Raw genomic sequence first — 22,452 nt, 5'->3', positions numbered from 1 at the left:
ATTAAAGTGATAACGATTTATTTGATTATTAGTATTTCCCATTTCATCCTATTTCTAGTTATCCTTACTTTGTTTAATAGGAATATCTATCAAGGATAGAGCTGTTAGGACACTACTCAGTCCATCCTCCCCAAAACTCACACCACCTTACAAGCAGAGCTACTATTGTTTTATTATAATTGCAATCTTTGATCTTATTTTAATAAAATTGTTGTATTAGTTAATAAGATAGTCTAACTCTTAGTGATGGCTGCAGTTCAAAAGGCACCTTGACATATAAGTCCTAGGTACTACAGCGGTCATTTTATTTAACATAGATGTGCTTTGCCTTGAAAGGAATAGTGAATATTGCACTCCAAACTGAAGACAAAAAAAAAAAAAATGGACCTGCTTAAAATGATGATCCCCCTTGAACCACTAAACCACAGCGTGGACTCAGTTAGATTCATCCAACAGCAAGGTCATCAACAGTCTGAATCTCCCATACTTACTGACCACTTAAGAGAGAAATAATCAAAATGATTTAAAATCACACTGATTCTCCAACTCAGCCAAATTGATTTGTTTGGGTGAACAAACAATGGCTTTTTTTCTTCTGGCCACTAAGCTGACTATACTTAAGGGGCAAGAAGGTGCTAAAATAAAAAGATATGCACTGGCTGGGGTTCCAAGCCATACTGGGAAAAGTAACCCTTGGGAAGAGATAGGATGAAATCTAACTGCACTCATATGCAACTTCAGGACAGCCTGAAAGACTTTTCAAAGCAGTAAGCAGAATCATCCCCAGCTGAGAAACTCCTCATATTACCATATTTCAACATATGGTAATTCTGTGTTCATTATTTAAACAACCCCATTTTGCTAAGAAATGGATCCATTCAGCAACACACACCAGTCGCATAATGATATATGTCTTCCCAGCCATGCAAGAACTGATAAGCAAGTGTGAGCATGCAAATTATAACAGCTAAGTAAAAACAAAGGGACACACATGGCTCACAGTAGCAAGAAATACGTCAGAAGGGTGGACTCAAAAACAGATGAGAAAAATGTCAAAGCAAATAGTGATACTGCAACATGAGAAGGCAATAGCAGATCTACAATGCACAAGGATATTTAAATTTAGGGACCTGGAGTCTGCAGTGGAGCTTGTGGTCTGATAACCAGGGGTGTTTTAAGGCAGCAGTTGCGCTTATTCTCCAGCTAAAGGAAAACCAGAATGCTAGTAAGTGTTTTTCCCAGAATATTACAATCCAACAATTATCTCCTACAGCTCTTGTGTTCTGCCATCATGCAATGCTGTTGTTTCAGGATGCTTTATGCCAGATGGCAGCTAACCCATGAAACCAATAACATGAAAGCAAAAACTCATTCACGTAACTTCACAGTACTTTATGGTCATAATGAACATCAGTGAAGTGGCATTGTAATATTTTACATGGACATTCAAAACTTTGATAAGTCATGATAATTCTGCAGTTGGGCAGTATAAGTTATACATCTGTGGCATGATGGCATGGAACACAACAAAAAAAAAAAAAAAGAAAAAGACACAGTGACTATATACCATTTTTCCTTGATGAGAAGCTTTGAGATGAAGTCTTTGGCCTGATCAGAAACACCTCGAAATTCTTCATCTTCAAAATCCCAGCTGCAGGCCAGGATATTGTTGAGAGTCTCACTGTCATCATCACCCAAAAAGGGAGACAATCCACTGAGGCTAAAGTAAAAAGAAATATGTTAAATCCTTCTTTGCCCATTTCTGTACATAATCTCTGATGTGCCATCTATGATTGTTCTGTTACTCCTGGCCCACCTTGCAACTTGCTATTGCCTAAGAAAGTTTCCAGACCATTCCCATTTTCTCTTTTACTTACATTTTTAAATAATCACCCTTCTTCCCCAACAAATCAAGCATTATTTTCTTTCATTAAATTCTTTCATGTTCCAGACCACTGTCTGCTCTTGTACACACCTACTGGCAGTTTATCAAGAGGTCTACATTATTCTGGAAGTGTAATGTCCAACTGCTCAAGAGAGATGCTTAATGGAACAAAGAAGAAAAGTTCATGGTGCTTGAAAAAGGGGGGGGGGGGGGGGGGGATTCCTGAATATGGAATTTGGAAAGAGGCCTACATTTTCTATTCTGTCTACAAATTTTGTCAGTATTCCAGTATAACAATGTATTTGGTTGACTGACACACTTCAACCTAGAAACAGCTTACAAAGCAAAGACTGAATCCTACTTACAGCATGTAAGCAATGACTCCTACACTCCACATGTCTGTAGGAAAGGAGACAAACTCATAATTCACAACTTCAGGAGCAAGAAATTCTGGAGTCCCAAAGTTAACTCGAAGTTTTTCCCTGGGTTTATATCTAGGCAAAGGAAACATTAACAAAGAACATGAAATACAGCTCTAAAGTTATGTTGTAAGTTGTCCAGTTGGATTTCAGAAGCATACAGGACATTCAGGAGGAAATCAAGGACAGACAGAGGTACAAAGTAATAATAAATGTACACATATATATAAGAATAAAAAACGTTTGCAAGCTTTATATCATACTTCAGGACAAAAACAAATGGCAAAATAAAGGAAGAAATTCAGATTTCAAGGACTCCTCAGGGCAGCTGTTACCGTCCTTTTGAACCTTCCCCGTATCATAGGCCTGGAATTTTTAACTAGTAAATTCTTCACTGAGGTTATGGTATCTTCTTAAACTAGAAAGTGATATAGCATGGGTTATATTGTAAGAGCCTTTTATGGTTTCTTACAACTCTCTTTTGAAGAACCTCACAACACTGGTAGCAGGAGACCAGATGAGAGGTACCAACAGTTTCAGCTGTTCCAATACACTTATGTGCATGCTCGGTCAGAATCAGACCTCTTTCAACCTTCCACCCAAAAAAGGCTTCAGAACAAAACTTTTTACTCAGCTTCAAACCTTCCATATTAGAAGATGTCCCTGGTAAAAAGAGCCATACTAAACTTGTCCCAGGAACAGTAGGAGACCATTATTGGTCAAATGTGTCATTGCAGAAACGTGATACTTTTTTTCATTGTTTCATAGTTCATTTACAACTAGCAAGAGCACATGCACTTACCTTCTTGCCAATCCAAAATCAATAATTTTTATTTGATTTGCAGCTCGGTTCACACACAGGATATTCTCTGGCTGCCAAGAGACACCAGAAAACACTTCAATGAGAAACAAGTATGACATATTGGGCTTTTAGCAAAGTGTAGTATGAAAAAACATCATACAAGCATCTTTTGCTTTCCTCCTTGGTCAGATTTCTCTGCATGGGTACCCCCCTGCTATCACATAGCAGTCGAGGTTGGGTGTTCTGTGCCTTGTAACTGCTGCTTCTCCTTTGCATTTCAATTTGACATAAGGCAGCAGTTCAGATAAAGAACTCATTAGGGGAAGTGGGACAGAGAACACAGACTTCCAAAGAAAGGTTTCAGGATGCTGGCACTGTGATTTTACAGACCTTATTAAGCTGACACTGGAATTTAAAAACAAAAACAAAACAACAACATATTTTACAATTATCTTTTAGCTTTACGTTTCCGAGTTCATGGATGTTGTGGCAGTAACTGTCTGATTGAACACTGGTATGTTAGCTAGTCACATCAACTTCACATTTTCATTAGATATTATAGCAAAAGGTGGGATTCACAGGTTAAATCCCTCTGGATTTTCACATGGCCAAATGTAGTTCTTCATTCTCTGGCAAGAATCCACTGGCTTCCTAGAATTTGTCCAAATTCATACAGAAAGGACTGAGAATAGAATTTGGCCAATTGTCTTTGAAATGTAAATATCTAAAATAGAGTCTTGTATTCACTGCCAGAAGTTTTATAGCTACTCTGTCTTGTTGCTCTTTGAGTCCTCTTTGAAATAAAACAGCCCTCAGCACTTAAAACATTAGTTAACCTTTGTCACCATTACTAATTCTTTTTACACGTAGGACTTTTAAACACCATATGTCCATGGTTTCTGAGGTCCTGGATGACTATGGTCAGGATGGATTTCTTTCAATTTCAAGCTTTCTTCCTCAAACTCATGTGTCTGTGAGCAAACAAAACAGAAGGGAGAGGCCATAGCTGGGTAGCACACGAGAAGAGAGGTCTCTGCGAAGAATTTCTTGGATTATATATATGTCTTTATGTCAGCAGTTTGACCTCATATTTAAACTGTGCCACCTCCAAGAACATAATCAGCGTGTCCCAAAGAACTTTGTGAAATTCTGCTTGACAGGTTTCTAGTTATCAGTATGTTTATAATCAAAGAGAAAAGTGAGTCTGGTCATTGATCAGCAACTGAAGCAGATCCCAATAAACATCTGCTCATTTGCTTAACCAGTACTATAATATAAATGCTAACAACATTAAAGATGTACTATGTTAACTCAGTTATTACAAGCCAAAAACAGCACTTGTAGTAAAAATCTCATCAATGAGAAACCCCTCTTGTGCGCTTTTTGTTTCTTTTTGCTTTGTTGTAAAGCTCAGGGATCATTAGGGGGCTTTATAACCAGTCATAAAACTTAAGACATCATCCCCTTTTATTCCTGCACTAAATAATGGTAAGAAACATGTCTTTTATTTGATAAAAACCTGGTTTAAGGGAAAAAGATGCAGCTTAAATGTCCAGCTTAATGAAAAATACCGTTACAACATGCTTTCTGAGGGGTGACAGTTAACCATTAGCAATCAACTAGTGTAAGAACATGCAATTGGTGAATTCATTTTTTGAAAGAAAGAAGGGGAAATTTTGTGGATACTGTTAAATAGTTCACAAAACTAAGCAAGCTCCTGATGGAGAATCTGCTACCCTTTTCTGGACTTTCAGCTGTACTGGCAGCTATTGTTAAACACAACACAGAGATGCCATATCTGTTCCATCAGCCACTGACTGTTTTTTATTGCTTCCATTTTAGCAAGTACATTTTAATGTATTTTCCCTCAGGCTGGCTATCTACTGATGCCTTTTCATGACCACAACAGTGCAGCATAGACCTTAGAAAGATATGCTGGGTTTTCACTGACCACAAACGACCCTCGAATGACCCTCCACTCACTCTTGCCTTGGTTTCTGCATGGTAAAAATGCAGTTAATTCCCATGGCTGATGCATAAGACAGAGATCTTGTGCAGCTGAATTAAGTAATAGTCACACAATATCTTGAGATCCAAATATCAAAATTGACAATAGCAAGATATTGTAGCCAGTTGCTGGCTTTCTATAAATTAATTCTGTAGAAAACTCAAGAGCTATAGGGCTTGATGACATGTGACCACATCTCTCATCTAAATTACTTACCCCTGTAATGATTTAACTGACTCAATGTGGTTAAAGTAAATACCCATCAGTTTAAGGAAAGCAGAATAAGGACATTTGTTGTTTCTGCCATGGGAATCTGCTAAGCTGTATAGCCTACCCTGAAGAAAGAGAATTTCTACAGCTGTCATTGCACAAAACAAACATGTCAGTTCTCTACCTTTAGATCCAAATGAAGAATGTACATTTGGTGCATGTACTGAATTCCCTCGCAGATCTGTTTTATGAATGAAATAGTATCCATCTCTGTCAAATTGCAGTTTTCATCAATAATTCTGTCAAATAATTCTCCTCCTTCCACACTGATGAGAGAAAGACAATGAAGTGGTGACTAAGCCCAAATCCAAACCCATGTAGTTACAGTAATACATAATTTATACAATTGACTATTTTAATCATTCACAGTCAGGGAGGTGTGCAATATGAGATGGTACTCTCATCTGAACTTTCCAAGTACTGGGTTTTGATGCATATCGTCCTGAGCTTCTTCAAGGCTTGAGAGCCCAGTCTCCCATTCATTGAGATGTGCCATCTTGGGATGTAGTTTTGTACCAGTGGAATGAATGAAGTCACATGGAAAAACAAGACAATATGCTAGACAATCTGCATTTAAATACTTGGTCTTCTGCCTCAGAGTTTAAGGGGAACGTGATCCAAAATCTCAGTGTGAAGCATGCAAAATCAGTGAAAATGACTTCTTAATTTCTTATTACATTTCAGAATGTCTCTAGCTTACCAATTCATATCTACACAGACTTTTAGCTTTTGTGTTATGCTAAACATGTAGATTAAATTCATAGGGCTATATAAGAATATACTGAAGAGTCAAGATCATATGACTTCTAACCTTTTCCGATATATTTCATTGTTTTAATTACATTATTTTTGGCTTCCTTAAAATATCTTTTTATCTTGACTTTAAGGCAGCAATTTTGAACCCAATTAGCTTGATAAACTAGCATAAAAGCCAGGTTAATCCTTCTGGGGACCCAATATAAAGATTATCTGCAACATGGACAGTTGGCTCCTCTTCACTCTAAGATGTATTTTCATTTGCCTCACAGAACTGGAGATATTCTGACATGTCTGTTTCTTAGCTGACACAAAATACCATATGAAATTAAAGAGAATCTGTATAACAGTACTTTAAATGACGTAATGGTTTTAAAGCACCAGTAGTGTGGACCATCACTTGAAAAAAATGAATAGATGGTTCCACGGGACAACTTTTTCTTTAATTCTTGAATTTTTATTTTTATTTTTTATTCCTGGGGACATCTTTTATATCTTTTCACCTGTTAGAAGCCTTATTTCTAATATCAGGAGAAAGTAAGAAGGAAAAAGATAATTCCAGCAAAAGTGGTAAAGACGGAAAGGGAAAGAAAAGAACACACTTACTATTCCATTACTAGGACAATATCATTTTTGGATTCAAAGGCATCATACAGCTGGATGAGGTTCACGTGATTCAGCTGGTTCATGACACTTATTTCATTCTTCACTTCATCCTGTAAAAAATCATGAGTACTGTTTCAGAAGCCTTTATTCTAAGAAAGCTACACGAACCAGGACATCATCAGTTTGAACCAAACATCTACATTATCGTCATGTTTTCATTCATGGCAACCATACCCAGGGTTTGCCTTTGATTGCTCCGGCAGTGGTAGATATCTCTGGACTGAACTCATAGCTTGAGCAGGGGACTGCTTCAGTTATATATTAGGAGAAAAAGGAAGGGGAAAGAAAGAGGGAGAGCACCGATGGGCAACTGGTGTGTTCAAAGATATATAAAGAAAAGACAGAAGTGAAACAGGATTTGTTTCAAACAGCTGTAGGTATGAAAAATCAATATGTGTAAGAAATGTCCAAAACAGTCCTCAAAACCTCCCTTTGCAGTCAGGGGAGAAAGACTGGTACCTCCATTCAGCCCAACTATTTTACGTGCTTTGGCTTCAGTTATGCCATTCTCTCCAGTGACTATAAGGGGATTCTCAGTGATCAGCTTGGCCACAGACAGCTATGCCTTAGACAGATGGCTGAGACAAATCCCACCCTTGAATGCCATTAATGACACAGCTGTCATGAAAAGGATGCTATGCATGGCTTTCCTGTGAAAGCAAGCCCTGGATGGCTATGAGGTTTGCAAAACATGCCAGACCTGTAGCTGAAGAACAATGTGGGATCCATTATGGAAAAAAGACTCTACCAACCTTCTCTTTAGCACCTCTGGCTTTTATAATTTTGGCTGCTAGCTTGAGACCCGTTGCTTTTTCTTCACATTTGTGCACTTGACCAAATCGCCCTCTAGGGAAAAAAAAAAAAAAAAATCATCCAGTGGTGCTGGTGTTGATCCTGAATGTAAACTAGGTTATGCACAGCAGAAATGATCCTCTCCCTAATGAGCTCCATTTCAGTTGCTCTATCGTTGCTATTTTGTTGTGTACATTAAACTTGTTACTACTCATTTAGGTGCACCAAAATCACACTGTTTTAGCTGATATTCCATCTGTATGATTCAGTAATACTTGCTTCATTACATCTACAAGCTTTTAATATGTTATGAGGTATCCCAGGCAAGCTAACAGCCATACATACTGTAAGGATAATAACTCACTTAAGTGTACAATCTGCCTCTCTCCATGTCATCATTCTTCTCCAAGGGAAGGATGTGATTTCATTAGCAGCTGCTAAGACCATGCTGCTATCAGAAATTACATCACTCTATCCTAAATTATGTCATCATGAGAGATCAAGCAACTCTCATCAAGCAACACGGCCTGGCAGATTAGCTTTCTGATCTATCTGAAAACATGCATTTTCAGGGATGGGCTGTGCTGATGGGGAGAAACCTACATGTCTCTACATTCTGCTGGCTGCAATGTGAAGTACTACAGAAACATAGGAGCACCGTCACAGAGCCTGAGGGCAGCTGGCTGACCTAGAACAACACCAAATACAAGCCAAGTCTGGTGATGTCAAACCTTCAGCCAAAATTCACTTACACAGTAAAATCAGCCTCCTGTTTTCATTCCTCTCTAAAGCACTGTTAGAACTTAGACTTTCATGACTTTGCCTCTAGTGAGGCATGTTGCTTCCATTCACCTCCTGGGGTGTCTGGCTGTAAATTTTTGCCTTGCTTTTTGTCTTGATTGGGTTCACTTGACTTACCCTCCCAGGATTTCATTCTTGTTGACGTTATAATAACTGCTGATCCCCACCCTTTTGGCTGAGACAATCCGGTGATCAAATGGTGCTGGTGGAGTAGAACTATCATCTACAAAAGAAAAAACAAACAGCATATGAGAGGTCACAAGCAATGCTCATATATGTCTCATATATTTTAGTCCCTCTTCCCCCCAAATAAGTTAAGAACTGAATATACCTACTGTAAGTTATATAGATAGTTCTTTGTTATTTAAAAATCGTTTTACTCCAGAGCTCTGGTTCAGAAAACAGGGTGTTGTAATTGGGAGCTACGCTATCAAGACAAGCACTCCTTATTTAGTTAGCACTTTTTGCATTGTGAGTAGCAAGAGTAGCAAGAGGCAAGGTGAAGACAGCTAGACTAAGCCAGTGTAGCTTCATGCCCACAAAGAGCCTGAGCAATTTGCTTAGATGTTTTGGAAGGAATCTGGCTTTTTCTCTAATCAGATTTTTTTTTTTTTCCTCAGGGACTGTTAATAGATAAGTATGTACTGTAATTCTCTCTTGGGGAAGGAAGAGAGAATGAGATCTCCTGCAAGCCCAGCTAGAAGAGGTCATTTCCCTTCATGGAAACACCTTATGGTGTTCATAGTGCAGAAATCCCTTCTCTACTGACAATCTGATTGACACAACTTGTCATTCTCCCCAGCATGGTCATTGCCTTTACAGATCGCGTTTAGAACTTGTGAACGTGATGGAGTTTCATCCCAGCAGGTAGCACCTGGGATTTCCACTATGGCTCAGGGCCCAATGTGGTAGGACACATGCTGCTCTGAAGAGTTTCTGTGCTTAATAAAAGAAGGCAGATAAAGGCTAAAAAAGGACACGGGGAAGGGATGGTTTCCCAAGATCACCCTGCAGTGTCTACAGAGTTTTGACACAAATGCAGATCTCCAGTATTATTGTTCAGACCTTCACATGTTGGACCATTCTGCCATCCTGATGTCAAAATCCCTGCTGGAGACCAGCCCTGCATGCCTAATTTCTCTTTGGATTTTTTGCAGGGTGTTGCCATTTCAATTTCATACCCATGTTGTTTTTCATTTGATTGATAATCCCGAGAGTGACCTTTGGCTGACCAAGGTGACAAATACTTCTTCAACTGGTTGGGAGGGCTAGAGCCACAGTGTTTCAACATGAGCTCTCTGGTCTGGAATGCTGGCTCCCTTTTGTGTGGGTCTTGTTGAGCAATTTTAAACCAGTCATTACTCCAGTGAAAATGATTAAAAACACAAACAAAAAACCCATGACAGCATGTAGCTGGCAGGAACACTTTGGTCATTAATGTAACAGTGCATTGTCCTTATTCACAGTGAACGTCCATTTTTCCAGGACACCAGCTGTGTACCTAGATTTTTTTTGACAGTATTAATAACTTACATGGTCAGGAAGTTAGTTCATGGTCAAGGAATTGAGAAAAGCTGGGACTCCTGGAAGTTTGCCACCTACTTGGGATTCTGCAGAGCTTGAATTGCATGTCCTTGAGTATAAGCCTTTGCATGTTACTGAGACCCAAAACTTGCCAAGAAAACCTCTATCCTACAGGAAGAATTTGACCATAATGGCACAAACTCCAAGAGCCCCAGCATGTAAGAGACAGAACATGGATTTTGGAAAGCTCAGTTCTCAAATGTTACCAAACTTTGGGCAAGGAAGTGCTCATTTAAAGAGGCTAGATTATGTGCCAACATTTTAGCTTTCAAGATTTTCTCAATGACAGACCCTCAGTTTTAATTTTCCTACACACCAAAGGGAATTTCTCCCTATTAAAGAATGTTCTGCTCTTACAGATGAAAGATGCTCCAATAGAGAGAAACTAACATTAATGCCACTGGTAACAGTTTACAAAAGCTTAAGACAGATAACAGAGTTCACAGTTTTAGTACACTATCTCTTATTTCTGCTACCAAATCTAAGAGCCTAGCATAGACATTTAATAACTGTTTCCTTTTTCCACTCCACCCTCCACTCCCAAAGCAAAGAAATTCATTGTGTGCTATGCGTGCACACGCACATACATATAGCTTCAAGTGCATCAGGCCACCACCTCACGTTCTATCATTTCATATGCAGGGATAAGCACTGAAATCCTCAAGCAAGAGATATAATGTTAGAAATCTCTGCCTCACTCTGCTCCAGAGTTCATTGCGTGAACACCATTTATCTGACTGTTTGGCAGCATCAGTCAAGCTCCCACACAACAGTCTGTATTTCTTTATTATATAGACTGCAGTTGTTCTCAATTCAGATTGCAATGGTACTAACAGGAAAAAGTTGGTTTTGCAGGCTATGTCCAGAACATTGTAGATTCTGTGTTAACACATGTTCTTAGTACTTCCACAGGTCAACCAGTTTTACCACATATGATGTAATTTCTCCCACTACTTTATATCTACAAGTTTTAGCTCACTGTTATTAAAAGAAGAGGGAAAGAAGATGGTAATAGTAGAGAAGTTGTGGGAGAAGCAAATCAGTTGCTACTAATTTCTGTCAGAACAGAAGTCTCTAAGAAAAGATGATCCAACTCCTCAGGCAGTAAATTTTGGTATAATTTGATGCAAGCAAACAGAACCATGGTATTTCCCACCAGTTTAGGATGTGGCCCATGAACAACTGCTTCCCATTGCAGTTACCATGCTCTTCTTTTTCATAATTATGATCATGATGTCATTCCTTTTTACAGATGTCTTTGCCTGATCATCACTCTCAATACCAGTGGAATCAAATGTTTGGGTTTTCCCTTTAGGACTACTTCTTGTAAGAACTTTTTTTTAGTTTTACGTATGCCACCAGCAATTTTCTGCATCTAGCCTGCTCTGTTGTCGTCTTTGACTAGGCCTTCAATGTTCACCCGATGCATACTGCTACTACTATGCTCAAATTGATGAGTCTGCTCAGTGACTGAACTATAATTTCCTGTACCTTTTCCGCAGCCTTTACACCTGCAAGGACAAAACATGGCATTAGAGTACAGTACACATAAAGCAGAACAAATTTAGAAATATACATGAAAAACACACAGACACATATTGCATTAGGCTATTTTGTGTTATGGTGTAAAATAATAAGGTCAAATAAACTGGTTTAATAGTCACTTAGAGGAATAAAATGACCTCTAAGTAATCGTGACAGCAAAATGATTGTCCATTACTGAAATGCCCACTTGAATTCTACTGATTTTAACATTTGGCTATCAATCTCACCTTTAAAGCAATGGGAGAGGACTGGGATTTCATTCTGTTCATATAGGTTCCTGAGAGCTTAAACTGGTTTATCCCTGAAGGGCTAAATATAAATGCAGCACAGAAAGAATTACAGTAAACAAGTTTATCAGTTTAATCGCCTGGGCAAAGTTTCACAGTTTTATATTACCGAGTAAGTTACTAAATGTTGTAGTAACTTAATTACCGGTTGGTACGTGGCCTAACCTAACCTTACTTTGCTCACAGGTTATATGATGCTGCAATGTATAAACATGGCAGAGTGGGAGAATTCTCCTCAAAGATTAAGAATAGCATCACAATTTCCATCGTCCTAACCTTTCTCCCAAGCAAATCATCACAGCACACTGCCAGTACCATAGATTGCCTGTCTGTTCTCAGGGTATAACTTCAGTTTAGAGCTTAGATTTCAGACAGGTAAACTAATTTTCCACTTTTGTATTAGGCTGTATTTTCACCAATATTTATATTAAGCAGCCACTTTGACGTGAAACTTGAATTATGTGTTTTTCCGAAGCAAGTATCTCTTAAACATGTATAGCCTAAGTTTCAGATCTTACCTTCCCTCTGTTGCCTCTTCATCTTGGCTTTGTCCTGCCTCATCTTGATTTGGAGAAAGTGCTGGTGGTTCCTCATCCTCTTTTTCATTCTTATCAGCAACTCCTTCCCCTTCATTCTTCCTCTCTTCTTGTTTTTCAGCTACAGATACCTGACGTTCCTCCTTCCTCTCCCCATCTGCTGGGGACTCACTCTCAATCTCCTGCCCATTTATCCTTTGACAAGCATCATCAATGGCTTCTTCTTCTTGCTGCCTTTCTGTAGTAAAGGATTTCTGAACAGAGCTCCTCCTGTGTCTGTTATAGTTTTCAAAAGCCAAATATTCTTGCTTCTGCTCTGGCCCTTCAGGATGAAGTCTGGGAGGATCCATTTGAAGCAGAACAGAACTTTCCCTCTTGGCATTTTCCTGGTTGAGTTTATCAACTTCTTCTTCGTGAGAGCAGGACTGGCTCTTCTGTATGGCCCCCTCTGTAAGTAAACAGATCAAGAAGGAATCTGTCAGTAATTCCCTGACAGTCAGTAGCGGTATTAAAGTAGGAGTTGCATGCTCAGCATAACTTCCATTGCTTTTTGAACTAGGCACTCACTATCCTTTCCTACTTTCATGTTCAGTGTAAATGTCTCATAAGCAAGAGAAGGGTTATAAGCTTCAGCAGAGTACTTTTTCTTTAAAACTGGGATGTCACGGGCCACAGATTCTTTCCTTTCAGACATAGCACTGGAAAATGTTTTGCTCACTCAAATTTATTATCAGGTTAATAAAGTCCTTATGCAAAGCACTTCTTTGAGCAGTTTGCCACTATGTGCATAGGCACATGACAAGTTAAGTTGCTTGGATGTGATGGCAACGTGATGTTATATGGACAATTCTCACTCATGCTGGTGAGCATGCATGTAACCCAAACAAGAGCTGCTCAGGAGAGTAAGGGTTATTTTTGTGAAGAAGTAAGGGCTCTGCAGTTGTACCCTTAGGACAAGAAACTGATCAGAAAAAAAAAAAAAATAAAATAAATTCTAACCTGTTGAATCTGGAGGTTTCTTCTCTTTTATAGAATTTGTTCCCGTCTCACTTAAATGTGACTTTTCTTTGATGTCCTGTGGAGAAGGCAATGGATATGTTAGTGCGTACAGTATTCATGTTGCATTGTTCCTCATGAAGCTGCAGCCTGATTTGTTTGGTCAAATCCAAATACTCTATGATCTAACTCATGCTTCTCCTATGAACGACGATTTTTTTTAATCACTACCAAGCTGATCAGGTTGGTACTGGTGTAAAGCAGGAGAAATGATCTCAGTTGTAATCAGTATCATTGTTGGCATAAAAACAGCCCAGAAAAGATCAGGATTGAGCCTCAGGGACTGAAAGAAAAGCGTTCCAGGAATGAGCTGTTACCCTGCACCAGCTTTTGCTGTTAAAACTAGGTTAGTTAAAACAAAACTAGGAATATTTAATATTCTACTAAAATTTTTAGTAACAGTCTTACTGACATACTGCAAAAAGATTTTTGCTGTTAATCAACGTCTGGTAACAGCATTTCTAATGATCCATTAATTTATTACAGGCTGACCGAAACAGTTACCATGAATCAGAGCATATAAACCATCCCGTCAGCTTTGTAGTGTTCTCTTATCTACATTTTACAATGTTACAGTGACATCTAGAGGTGCTCTATGCTTAGCCAGTTCCTCAAAAACTTAGCTATTACTTCTATGTTTGTCCCTGTTTACAAATATTCCTCTGCCATTTGCTCAGTGCATTTTTTCATTGGCCAGTCCTCGATGTGGTAGAAAGGTGACCAGTGCTTCTTTTCCACCTACCTTCTTCCTCTCACAGGACTATGGAACTGGCACCATTATTAGTAGTAATAGATCCAAAAGGTGTGAAAAATGCAGATACCTCCAAACATTTTCCAGAGAGACTACTTTCTCTCTTTGAGCAGCATGGTACGTTTCAACAAAGTATACAGGGGTAAGGCACTAAACTTTGAGTGTTTTAATCATGTAAGCAGTCCCACTGCTTATTCATATTGTACTCTGGGCATGAGTCAGTCCTGTTACTAAACACATTTCTGGTAATCCCTCTGCATTTTTATGCCTTTTTTTTTATTTTATTTTATTTTAATTTCATCAAGCTATGCAGAAAATAGGCATGAAAGAAACACCCTGAGAAGCAAAAACAGTTACGAAAAACTGGATAAAACTGCATGGAGGGATTTCAGCAGGACTTCTTCAGAAAATCTTAATCTGCAAGGGACAAAGAAACTGTACTGTGAGCATGAGAGTTGAGACTGACAATTCTTTGGGATGCAGTCAGTCCCATGAAGGTGCAAGCCGCAAGATGAGAAATGTCTAAATACAACAAGCCAACTAGCCTTGAAATATAAATTGGAGCCTTGTTCACATGGAATTTAAATATAAATGTCTCGGCTCCAGGTGGATCACAAAGAATCAACCAATGCTCATTCTGTTTTTCACAGTGGAAAAAGCACAGAAAGAGGCACGGAAAAGCCTTGGAGTTATTCATTCTGCAATGTGACCGCAATTAGTAATGCACTCGGATTCCTGTAAGTATGTCAACCTCACCACACCGCTGAGGACATCAGCTCTGATCAAATACAGTCAGCTGAGCAAATAACCAGAGAAACGGCCTCCAAGCTCTTTGATGCATGGTGCCAGATTTCACTTCTGCATTCAGAATTAATTGCAGGCACACAGTGCTTCCTACTCAATATTGCTGTAGTTTGCAGGTGTGAAATACGGAAGCCAGCTTTTGAAAGTCCAGCTAGTGGAACATTGGATGATGCTGAATATCTGAAACTGCCATGGTGTTACATAAATTACTACAGTGTTTATTCAAGCATCACTTCTGATCTCTTATATTTTAACAGCAGAGGAGGAGCTCATACTAATCCAAATGAGAGCGGAAAAAAAAAAAAGAAAATACAAATAAAACATTTACTGGTATTCTTCAGAATTAATCAGTGCAACAATTTGCAATTAGTATAGGGCCGGTAGTGCATCAGAATAAGAAAAACAAATACGAGGACTAGATATTTGACTGATACAATCTATAGACACGAGTGGCCTGTCTGTGCACACTCTAGTTCACTCCATGTGAAGGGTTTTGCTCTTAGTAGCAACATGTGACTTCAACTTGTCAAATTATAGTCCAGCAATAAAAATATGACTTTCCCCTCACTATTTCTTCCCTTGAAAGGGTGAGATCACACCAGATCTCCTGAAGTTGAATGAAGTCAATGGGCTCCTTCACCTGTGAGCAGCCACGGCCATCACACTTCCCTGAGGACCTCATCTGAAAAGTGTGGGGGTTCGTAACACGCTTCTTCCTTCAGTGTGGGTACAGCTAAGGGTCCTTTTAACTTAATCCTTATGGGACTTTATTTATTCATGCATTATTCTTCCTGAAATTTGGTGGTGTGACTCTTTTCAGTCCATACTTCCTAAAATTATATGAATTAATATTTCTCAGTGCAAATTTGCCTCCACCCTATTATTTTCCCTTTCTTTAATGACTCGAATATACACAGTGAGGTTTATGGCACTACAGATATTTTCCCTACTCATACAAGCCTGAATCTTTTAATGAAGTTTTCATTTTAGTTCCAGAAAAGGTTAAATATTAAAATTTAAATTGTGAGCCTACAAAATATACCAAAGCAGAAAGGTGTCTGTACCCATACAAGTTGGTATTGTGTATTCAAAAATACATTTTCCAAACTTAAACATACTCTTTCATATTCATATTTCATTGTTAGACCCTAAGTAAGAGAGAGAGAACAAAAGCCCACATGGTGATAACAGAATAATGTAAGATACTCTGGTGGCTAAAACTCCAGTATAGATCACAGAAAAAAAGACACTTTAGGAAATTATTTAAATTGACTTCAGAAAGTATGTCATGAAACCTGCAGAAATTAAGCAACAAGCAATCGTATGTATAAATATAACATATTTTAACAGAGATTTCAAGTGCAGTGAGAAATTAATGTTTTTTATAGACATCTGACTCCTTTTTAATGAGCTGTACTTAGTTAAATTCCTTCTTTATACTGTAGCAGTCCTAACCTTGGAATGTTTTCCTAGCTAACTTTCAATTTTTTTTATTCACCTAATAAAACTCTTTGATTTTTTTTTTCCTACTGCAAAAATTTTTGTAATAAATGGCCTCATGAAGCAGCCCCAGGCTTTTAGTTAGAGGTCCTTTATCACTCCATTGCATTTCTCTTGATGTTAGAACATTACGTTCAACTTCAGTCGGTTGATACCAAGACACAAAACTTTGCATATGCCTAGAGCATGCTTCTTACACAGTTTCTCTTTCTCAGGTTTTTAATATACTTTGCAGAGCTTTATTATGGTTTTTGTATAAGACCTGGTCACCATCCATTTATCAACATGATTTCAGCAACTCAGGCTTTGTGAAGATTTCTTTTCACTACCAGACAGAATTCAGACATGGGTTTTTCCACCTGAGCACAGCACAGTGGATCCTCTCAGCATCTCCACACTGGTACACAGGAGAATGTGTCATGTATGAAAGAGACCTTGGGGCATCAGAGTGCACGGTGATGCCTCCTGTGCTATCCCCAAAAGACAGTATCCATCCTTACCTTGCTCTTCAATATAAACCCTGTTTTTATCTTCCTCTCAAGAACCCAGCAATGTAAAATGTGAATGCATTTCTGATTCAAACTTATTAATGAGAGAAAATGTACACATGGGAACTCTGCTTTTTCTGTCAGGTGGTACATCTGCCTCAATATCATTTTTTTCAATGCTACACAACCCACTGGCACCTTCTGGCAAAATTTTTGATTTTCCACAATCTTTACAGTGCTCCTCGAACTATATAACGAAATCACTTTTCTGTATAAACCAAACCCAAGTCACAAGACTCTTTCAGTCACACACACAAATACCCCCGAGCCATGAGTTATTATCTCGGAATAACGTCACCCTAGGTGAGACAGCCTCAGATCCACCCCTTCTCCATACTGCTTGATGTCCTCTTGTATGTGAGAACTGATAGGGTCCCATGTGCTTCACAGGTGCACATGTACGTCATATGTACCTGGGCCACATCCCAAAAACTTCCTAGGTGCTATTCTCCACATTTTTCACATTACCAATAAACATCTCATCTTCTATAGCGGGCTTCACTTTTGTCACACTGTGAGAAAGGAGGGGAAAAGTCAGCTCAGAAGTCAATAAAACCCATAAACCACCCATCTGCCAAACTACTGGGGCAACTTTTTGCAATTGTATTGGTTGAGTAGCCTCACTGGTATGAGAATATTTCACAGGTTTACATACTTAGCTGAGCTAAGCATGCAATGATATGCATGGCAAATATGTTCAGACTTCTTGAACCGCTCCTCGTAAGTTGCTTTTGGGAAATCACACCATTGGGAGATTTCCAAAGAGTTACGAACTTCAAAAATCATCCTCTGCAGCTCTGATGACTCACTTTTAACTGGAGTCCAGAAACGCAGGTTTCCTAATAACGCACTTCATTTAACACCAAGGGGCTTTGGGTGGTGGTGGGGAAGATCTGGGATTTCTTTATTTCCCTTTTACAGACACACATTTTCCTGTGGCACCTCACCACGAAGGCAGCACACACTGAAAGGAATGTGCTTGGACTCATCCCAGGCTCTGCTGGGGCCGCTGCCCAGCCAGGCATCGCTGCTCCGCATCACTGGTGTGTGCGCACCAAACCCAGGGTGCTGCCAGTACAGCACCAAATTAATTACGTTCCTGAACAGCTACCCTTGTCATCAAAAGCCAGCATGGTGGAGAGCCTGCCTTTAATTGGTGGTCTTCTGATGACTGGCGTGGGCAAAGTCCTCTTGCCTGGGCAAAACCCTCCTACCACTGTCTCCCCTCTTCAAGGAGCCTTTTGCAGGACTCCTCTCCAATAACCTGTCTTGTCTTGCTCCCCTGCACTTACCAGTTACCTCTTTGTCTCATAGGTCTCTCTAGATTTGCAAAGGAATTGTAGTGGATTCCTGAAATGCTGACTGTAACACGCAGCACTGATGTCATGCCAATAAGCCATATGAGGATGTATGCAGTTATTCAGAAATCAGAGGTGCCTGCTTTAATTCCACACGTTCCTCAGAGGTATTGGGGGAGCAAAACCACAGCAGCAGCAGCGCCCAGGGCAGGATGCTACCCAAGGAACATGACAGCAGAGAGCAAGTTCAGAGGCTAAATGAAAGCAAAATTACACAGCATTCTGAATTGGAAGTGCATGAAAAACCTCCTGTGGTTGACAGCAGGGGAGAGAATGGGGCAACATTAGATGAAGATGTCTTGTCTGAATAAAACACCCTGGTTTTACAGAAAGTGAGGGGGGAAAATATAACTTTGATATTTTAAAGCTCACTGGAAAACTGGAATGCTCTACTGAGGAAATATTTAGGTAAATGCATCAGTCCTGAGGGACAGAAAAGCATTCCCAAATACAAAGGCAGCTAAAGCCCATGCAAGGCTGCAAAGGCAGCACTGACGAGCTGTGTTGCCCAAGCAGTAGACGACACATCTGCTGAGATCCTACAGAAAGATTCTGCCCTCAAAACCACTGAGGATTGCAGAAACTCTTGCAGACAGAATAAAAAAAATGAAAATCAATTCCTGCCTACTTGGCTGGAATATGAAAAATTTACAGAACACAGCCAATCTGGAGAGAATGTAAATAATGCATAAGGGACCAGTTAGTATTTGTAGGCAAAGTGACAGAATGAGAAGAATGGTAAGAGGCTGAGGCTGAACGGATCTTAAAACACAGGTGGCAAACAGAAGTTTCATTGCAGACTTCTGCTAAAGCAAGCAGTGACTTGCAATCACAGTGATACCCGCACAGGAGGGACAGAGGATTGAAACAGAAAGCACAACTCCCACTGCTGGGGAGTTTTAGTGTGGGAAACAGCCTTAAATTGCTAATAGTCATTAGTCCTGTGGCAATGCCTGTAGAAATGGCAGGAGACTGAAATTATAGCAACCTGCAGGCAAATGCAGAAAGTTCAGCACCGCTTTTATGATGGCAACAGAAGGGGCTTTCTGACTCTCCAGGTGAGTATTTGCAGGTTAATAACATAGGATCTCTAAGCCATTTAATTTGGAGGGAATAAGTGAAGTATCGCTTTACCCTCTTTCTTTATGGGTGGAAGGACTAAGACTGCAAATGGAGTTACAGAGTCATTTTGCAACAGGATTATCACGGACTACTTAGAAAGGTGAATATGAGGAAAACCTCAGGACTTTTAAAGACACTTACTGTAGAACTGCTGATTTCCCTGGGCAGTAGTAGTGAGAAAATAACTTCAAACAACAAGTAATGCGTGCTACTCCTCTCAGCCACATGGTGACGGGGTCATGCTGTATGCGGTGGAAAATGGCTGGGAGACATTTGGCAGCAGTGACAAAGCACGAAGTGTCTGCAGGCTACACAATATTATAACTCCAACCCCAAACAGAAATAAACTAACCTCCTGTACGAGGCAGCAGAGGTATTTCAGGATGGCAGTAAAAGGCAGGAAAGCAGAAATTTTGTTTCAGAGAAGAGTGATCCCTATATTTTGCAGAGCACAAAAAGTCCCTGTGGAGGCTGTGATCTGGAAACTGTTCCAGCTGCTGCTGAAGCCAGAAGAGAGATTACACACCCCAGCTGCTTATCACCACTTCTCTACCTCTCTCCCGTTGCCCTTCTTCCCTCCCAACAGAGGCAGCTGTCCCCTTTGTTCTGCCTTTTCAACTGCTCTCTGCTCAATCCGGTTCCGTAAAATGAGCAAGTTAGGAAAAAATCAAAATCATCCCTACAATTAAGAAAGCGGAGCACCTCTCCAAAGAGGGAAGGATGGAAGGGCAGGTGATTCAGCAGTACGTAAGCACTGCTTTATCCAAATGTATGGTGGCCACTTCTTGCACAGCTTACTAGTAACTAAGGATGATTGGATTATTTTGCAGACCCAAGCTGTGGACAGCCAGGTATTTATCAGAAAGCTCAGCCACTATCAGGCAGCACGTGCTGGTAGCTTGGGGAGGGTGGGTGACAAATTGGCCCGTCACCCAGGACACCTGACCACCTCCAGCAGTGCACAAAAGCAGGTGCTGTCCTTCCAAAACAACTGTAGAGAGCGGATCATCTTGCTCATGGCCATAAGGGAACAGAATAGGGCTGTCCATGTCTGGAGCGATGGCAGGGTTGCTCAGTGATGCAATACGGAGTCCACCTGCAGTAACAGCAATTTTGGTCTTACCGACTGGTGGCCAGCACTTCTGTGTTGGTCAAAATTGTCTTCAGGTGGGGGCTGGGGACAGCGATAAGGACTGTGTTAACAGAATAAAGGGTTAATTTTTGCACAACTGGGTAGGTCTGTTCATTGCTATGCCACCAGGTATCACTGATATACTTCAGGTGCAAAATTCTGCAAGGGCGAGAAGATACCCAATCCGCTATTTCTCAATTTCTTTTTGAGAAATTCCGTTTTGCTTTTCTTTTTCTTTTGTCACAATATTTTAAAACTCCATTTGTAAATCTATTTTGAATAAGTGGCAGGCAGAGGCACAAGCAACCGACTTCACAGTGTCTCATGCACCTGGTGTTTCACTAACTTGCTCAGAGATGCTGTTTCTACCTCCTCAGGCAGGGGAGAGTGCTTGTCCTGAACGCTGATGAATGCTGGCTCCTACCAAACTAACACCCAGGCTCAGCAGTCTTTGCTGAAGGATATCATACCGTTTTCCATTATTCTTAATGCAGGGCTGAATTCAAGTCTGTTTTTACTTAAAACCAAGATGACTGAGTGTTTACTAAAGCCAGCTGTTGTTCGCAAGATAGCTTGATAATTTTATGATGGTCCTTTACTAATAAATCAAACACACAGCGAGGAAGGTAATGACAAGCTAACATATGTATGCTATCTAATAAAACAAACATAATATTAACAGAGTAATAATATCACCAGCATGACTCCAGACGTGCTCCTGCTGCCTTTGCTAAGCCCTGGTGCTAGACAAGCTCCTACTGAGGCCACTCTACATTGCCGAAAGTCTGCCTGAACAGCAATGAATTAGCAAGGGGATTACAAATGGAGCTGCTTTTGGAATAAAGACAGAACCCCCCCTCACCCCTCCTCTTTTTGAGTCTTTTTCAGTAGGCTGCCACCGGCAAAAAAGCCAGCACGGTCCCCTCCTCTCTCTTCCCCCATGTTTCTACAGCAGACGACAGCCTCTGTCACCGACACAGGCAGAGCTCTACCTCAGGCTGCAGTGATCGCAGCTTTACACAGATGCCCTCTGCGTCTCTCTCTGTGCATGGGGCTTTCACAACAGATGCCTTTGTTGGTGTTTTAAAAAGTAAAAAGTAAAAGAAGCCTTAACTGCAAAATAAATAATATTTTCTCATCAAGGTAAGGGCACAAAAGAAGGAAACTTCTCTTTTGTTCTCCTGCATTGAAACCAGCCCGACCTGATGTTCAAAGAAGGCCTGTAAAAAATCACTTTTATTGCCTGTCTCCTTTGGCAGGGCAGCAACTTCTCCCCCCAGTTACCGATGTCCTGGGAACAAGGCTGTGCATGTTATATCCTTACATGGTGGCAGAGCAGACAGTTCAATGGATGGAGCTTTACAAGGAGCTCCTCTGCTGCTGTTCAGCACCAGCCGCCGTGAAGTTTCCCATGAGGGCTCAGATGCTTCTGGTCTAGCTGAGAAGTGGGGCTGCCTACAAATAAGCCAGCTGAGCAATACTGGGCGCTTCTGTTTTCAAGGGAGGCCATTTCCAGTGATAACTTCACACGATGCTTCTCCTGCTCAAAAACTTTAGAAAACCAATCTCCCTTAATTACTCTTTAAGTGTATCAAACAGTGAAGCCTGTATGTGATCTTTTTTTTCTTTTCTGAAGGGGGAAAAATAAAGCAAAGCAGAAAAAGAATATGAAAGGCAACCTTTTTGGTTCACTCTGGGTTCAGCATACTTTGTTAGAAGAAATTCCTTCATTTTCTAGTGCTATTGGGCTTCTTTACCAAACAAAGAATAGTCAAACTGCCTTACAAGGGCCTATTCTACTCAGTGGAACCTTTCAAGAGATTTTTGTGG

The 22,452-nt window shown here is 40.1% G+C and overlaps 1 protein-coding gene across 7 annotated transcripts in view; it reads right to left on the bottom strand.

Moving 5' to 3' along the window:
* Positions 1 to 22,452, bottom strand: part of MYLK4 (myosin light chain kinase family member 4) — an 82,065-nt gene that overhangs the window by 7,740 nt on the left and 51,873 nt on the right. For all 7 annotated transcript variants that reach the window (XM_066992539.1, XM_066992535.1, XM_066992537.1 and 4 more), the window contains 11 exons: positions 13,351 to 13,426; positions 12,334 to 12,799; positions 11,475 to 11,494; positions 8,517 to 8,622; positions 7,559 to 7,652; positions 6,747 to 6,856; positions 5,509 to 5,650; positions 3,107 to 3,177; positions 2,251 to 2,379; positions 1,568 to 1,720; positions 1,131 to 1,203 (listed from right to left, as the gene is read on the bottom strand). In XM_066992539.1, coding sequence (XP_066848640.1) covers positions 1,131 to 1,203; positions 1,568 to 1,720; positions 2,251 to 2,379; positions 3,107 to 3,177; positions 5,509 to 5,650; positions 6,747 to 6,856; positions 7,559 to 7,652; positions 8,517 to 8,622; positions 11,475 to 11,494; positions 12,334 to 12,799; positions 13,351 to 13,426 — 1,440 coding nt within the window. The remainder of the gene's footprint in view (positions 1 to 1,130; positions 1,204 to 1,567; positions 1,721 to 2,250; positions 2,380 to 3,106; positions 3,178 to 5,508; positions 5,651 to 6,746; positions 6,857 to 7,558; positions 7,653 to 8,516; positions 8,623 to 11,474; positions 11,495 to 12,333; positions 12,800 to 13,350; positions 13,427 to 22,452) is intronic.

This window comes from Anser cygnoides, chromosome 2 (assembly GCF_040182565.1).
Source record: "Anser cygnoides isolate HZ-2024a breed goose chromosome 2, Taihu_goose_T2T_genome, whole genome shotgun sequence".
Lineage (NCBI taxonomy): Eukaryota > Metazoa > Chordata > Aves > Anseriformes > Anatidae > Anser > Anser cygnoides.
This window is presented reverse-complemented; position numbering and strand designations above follow the sequence as displayed.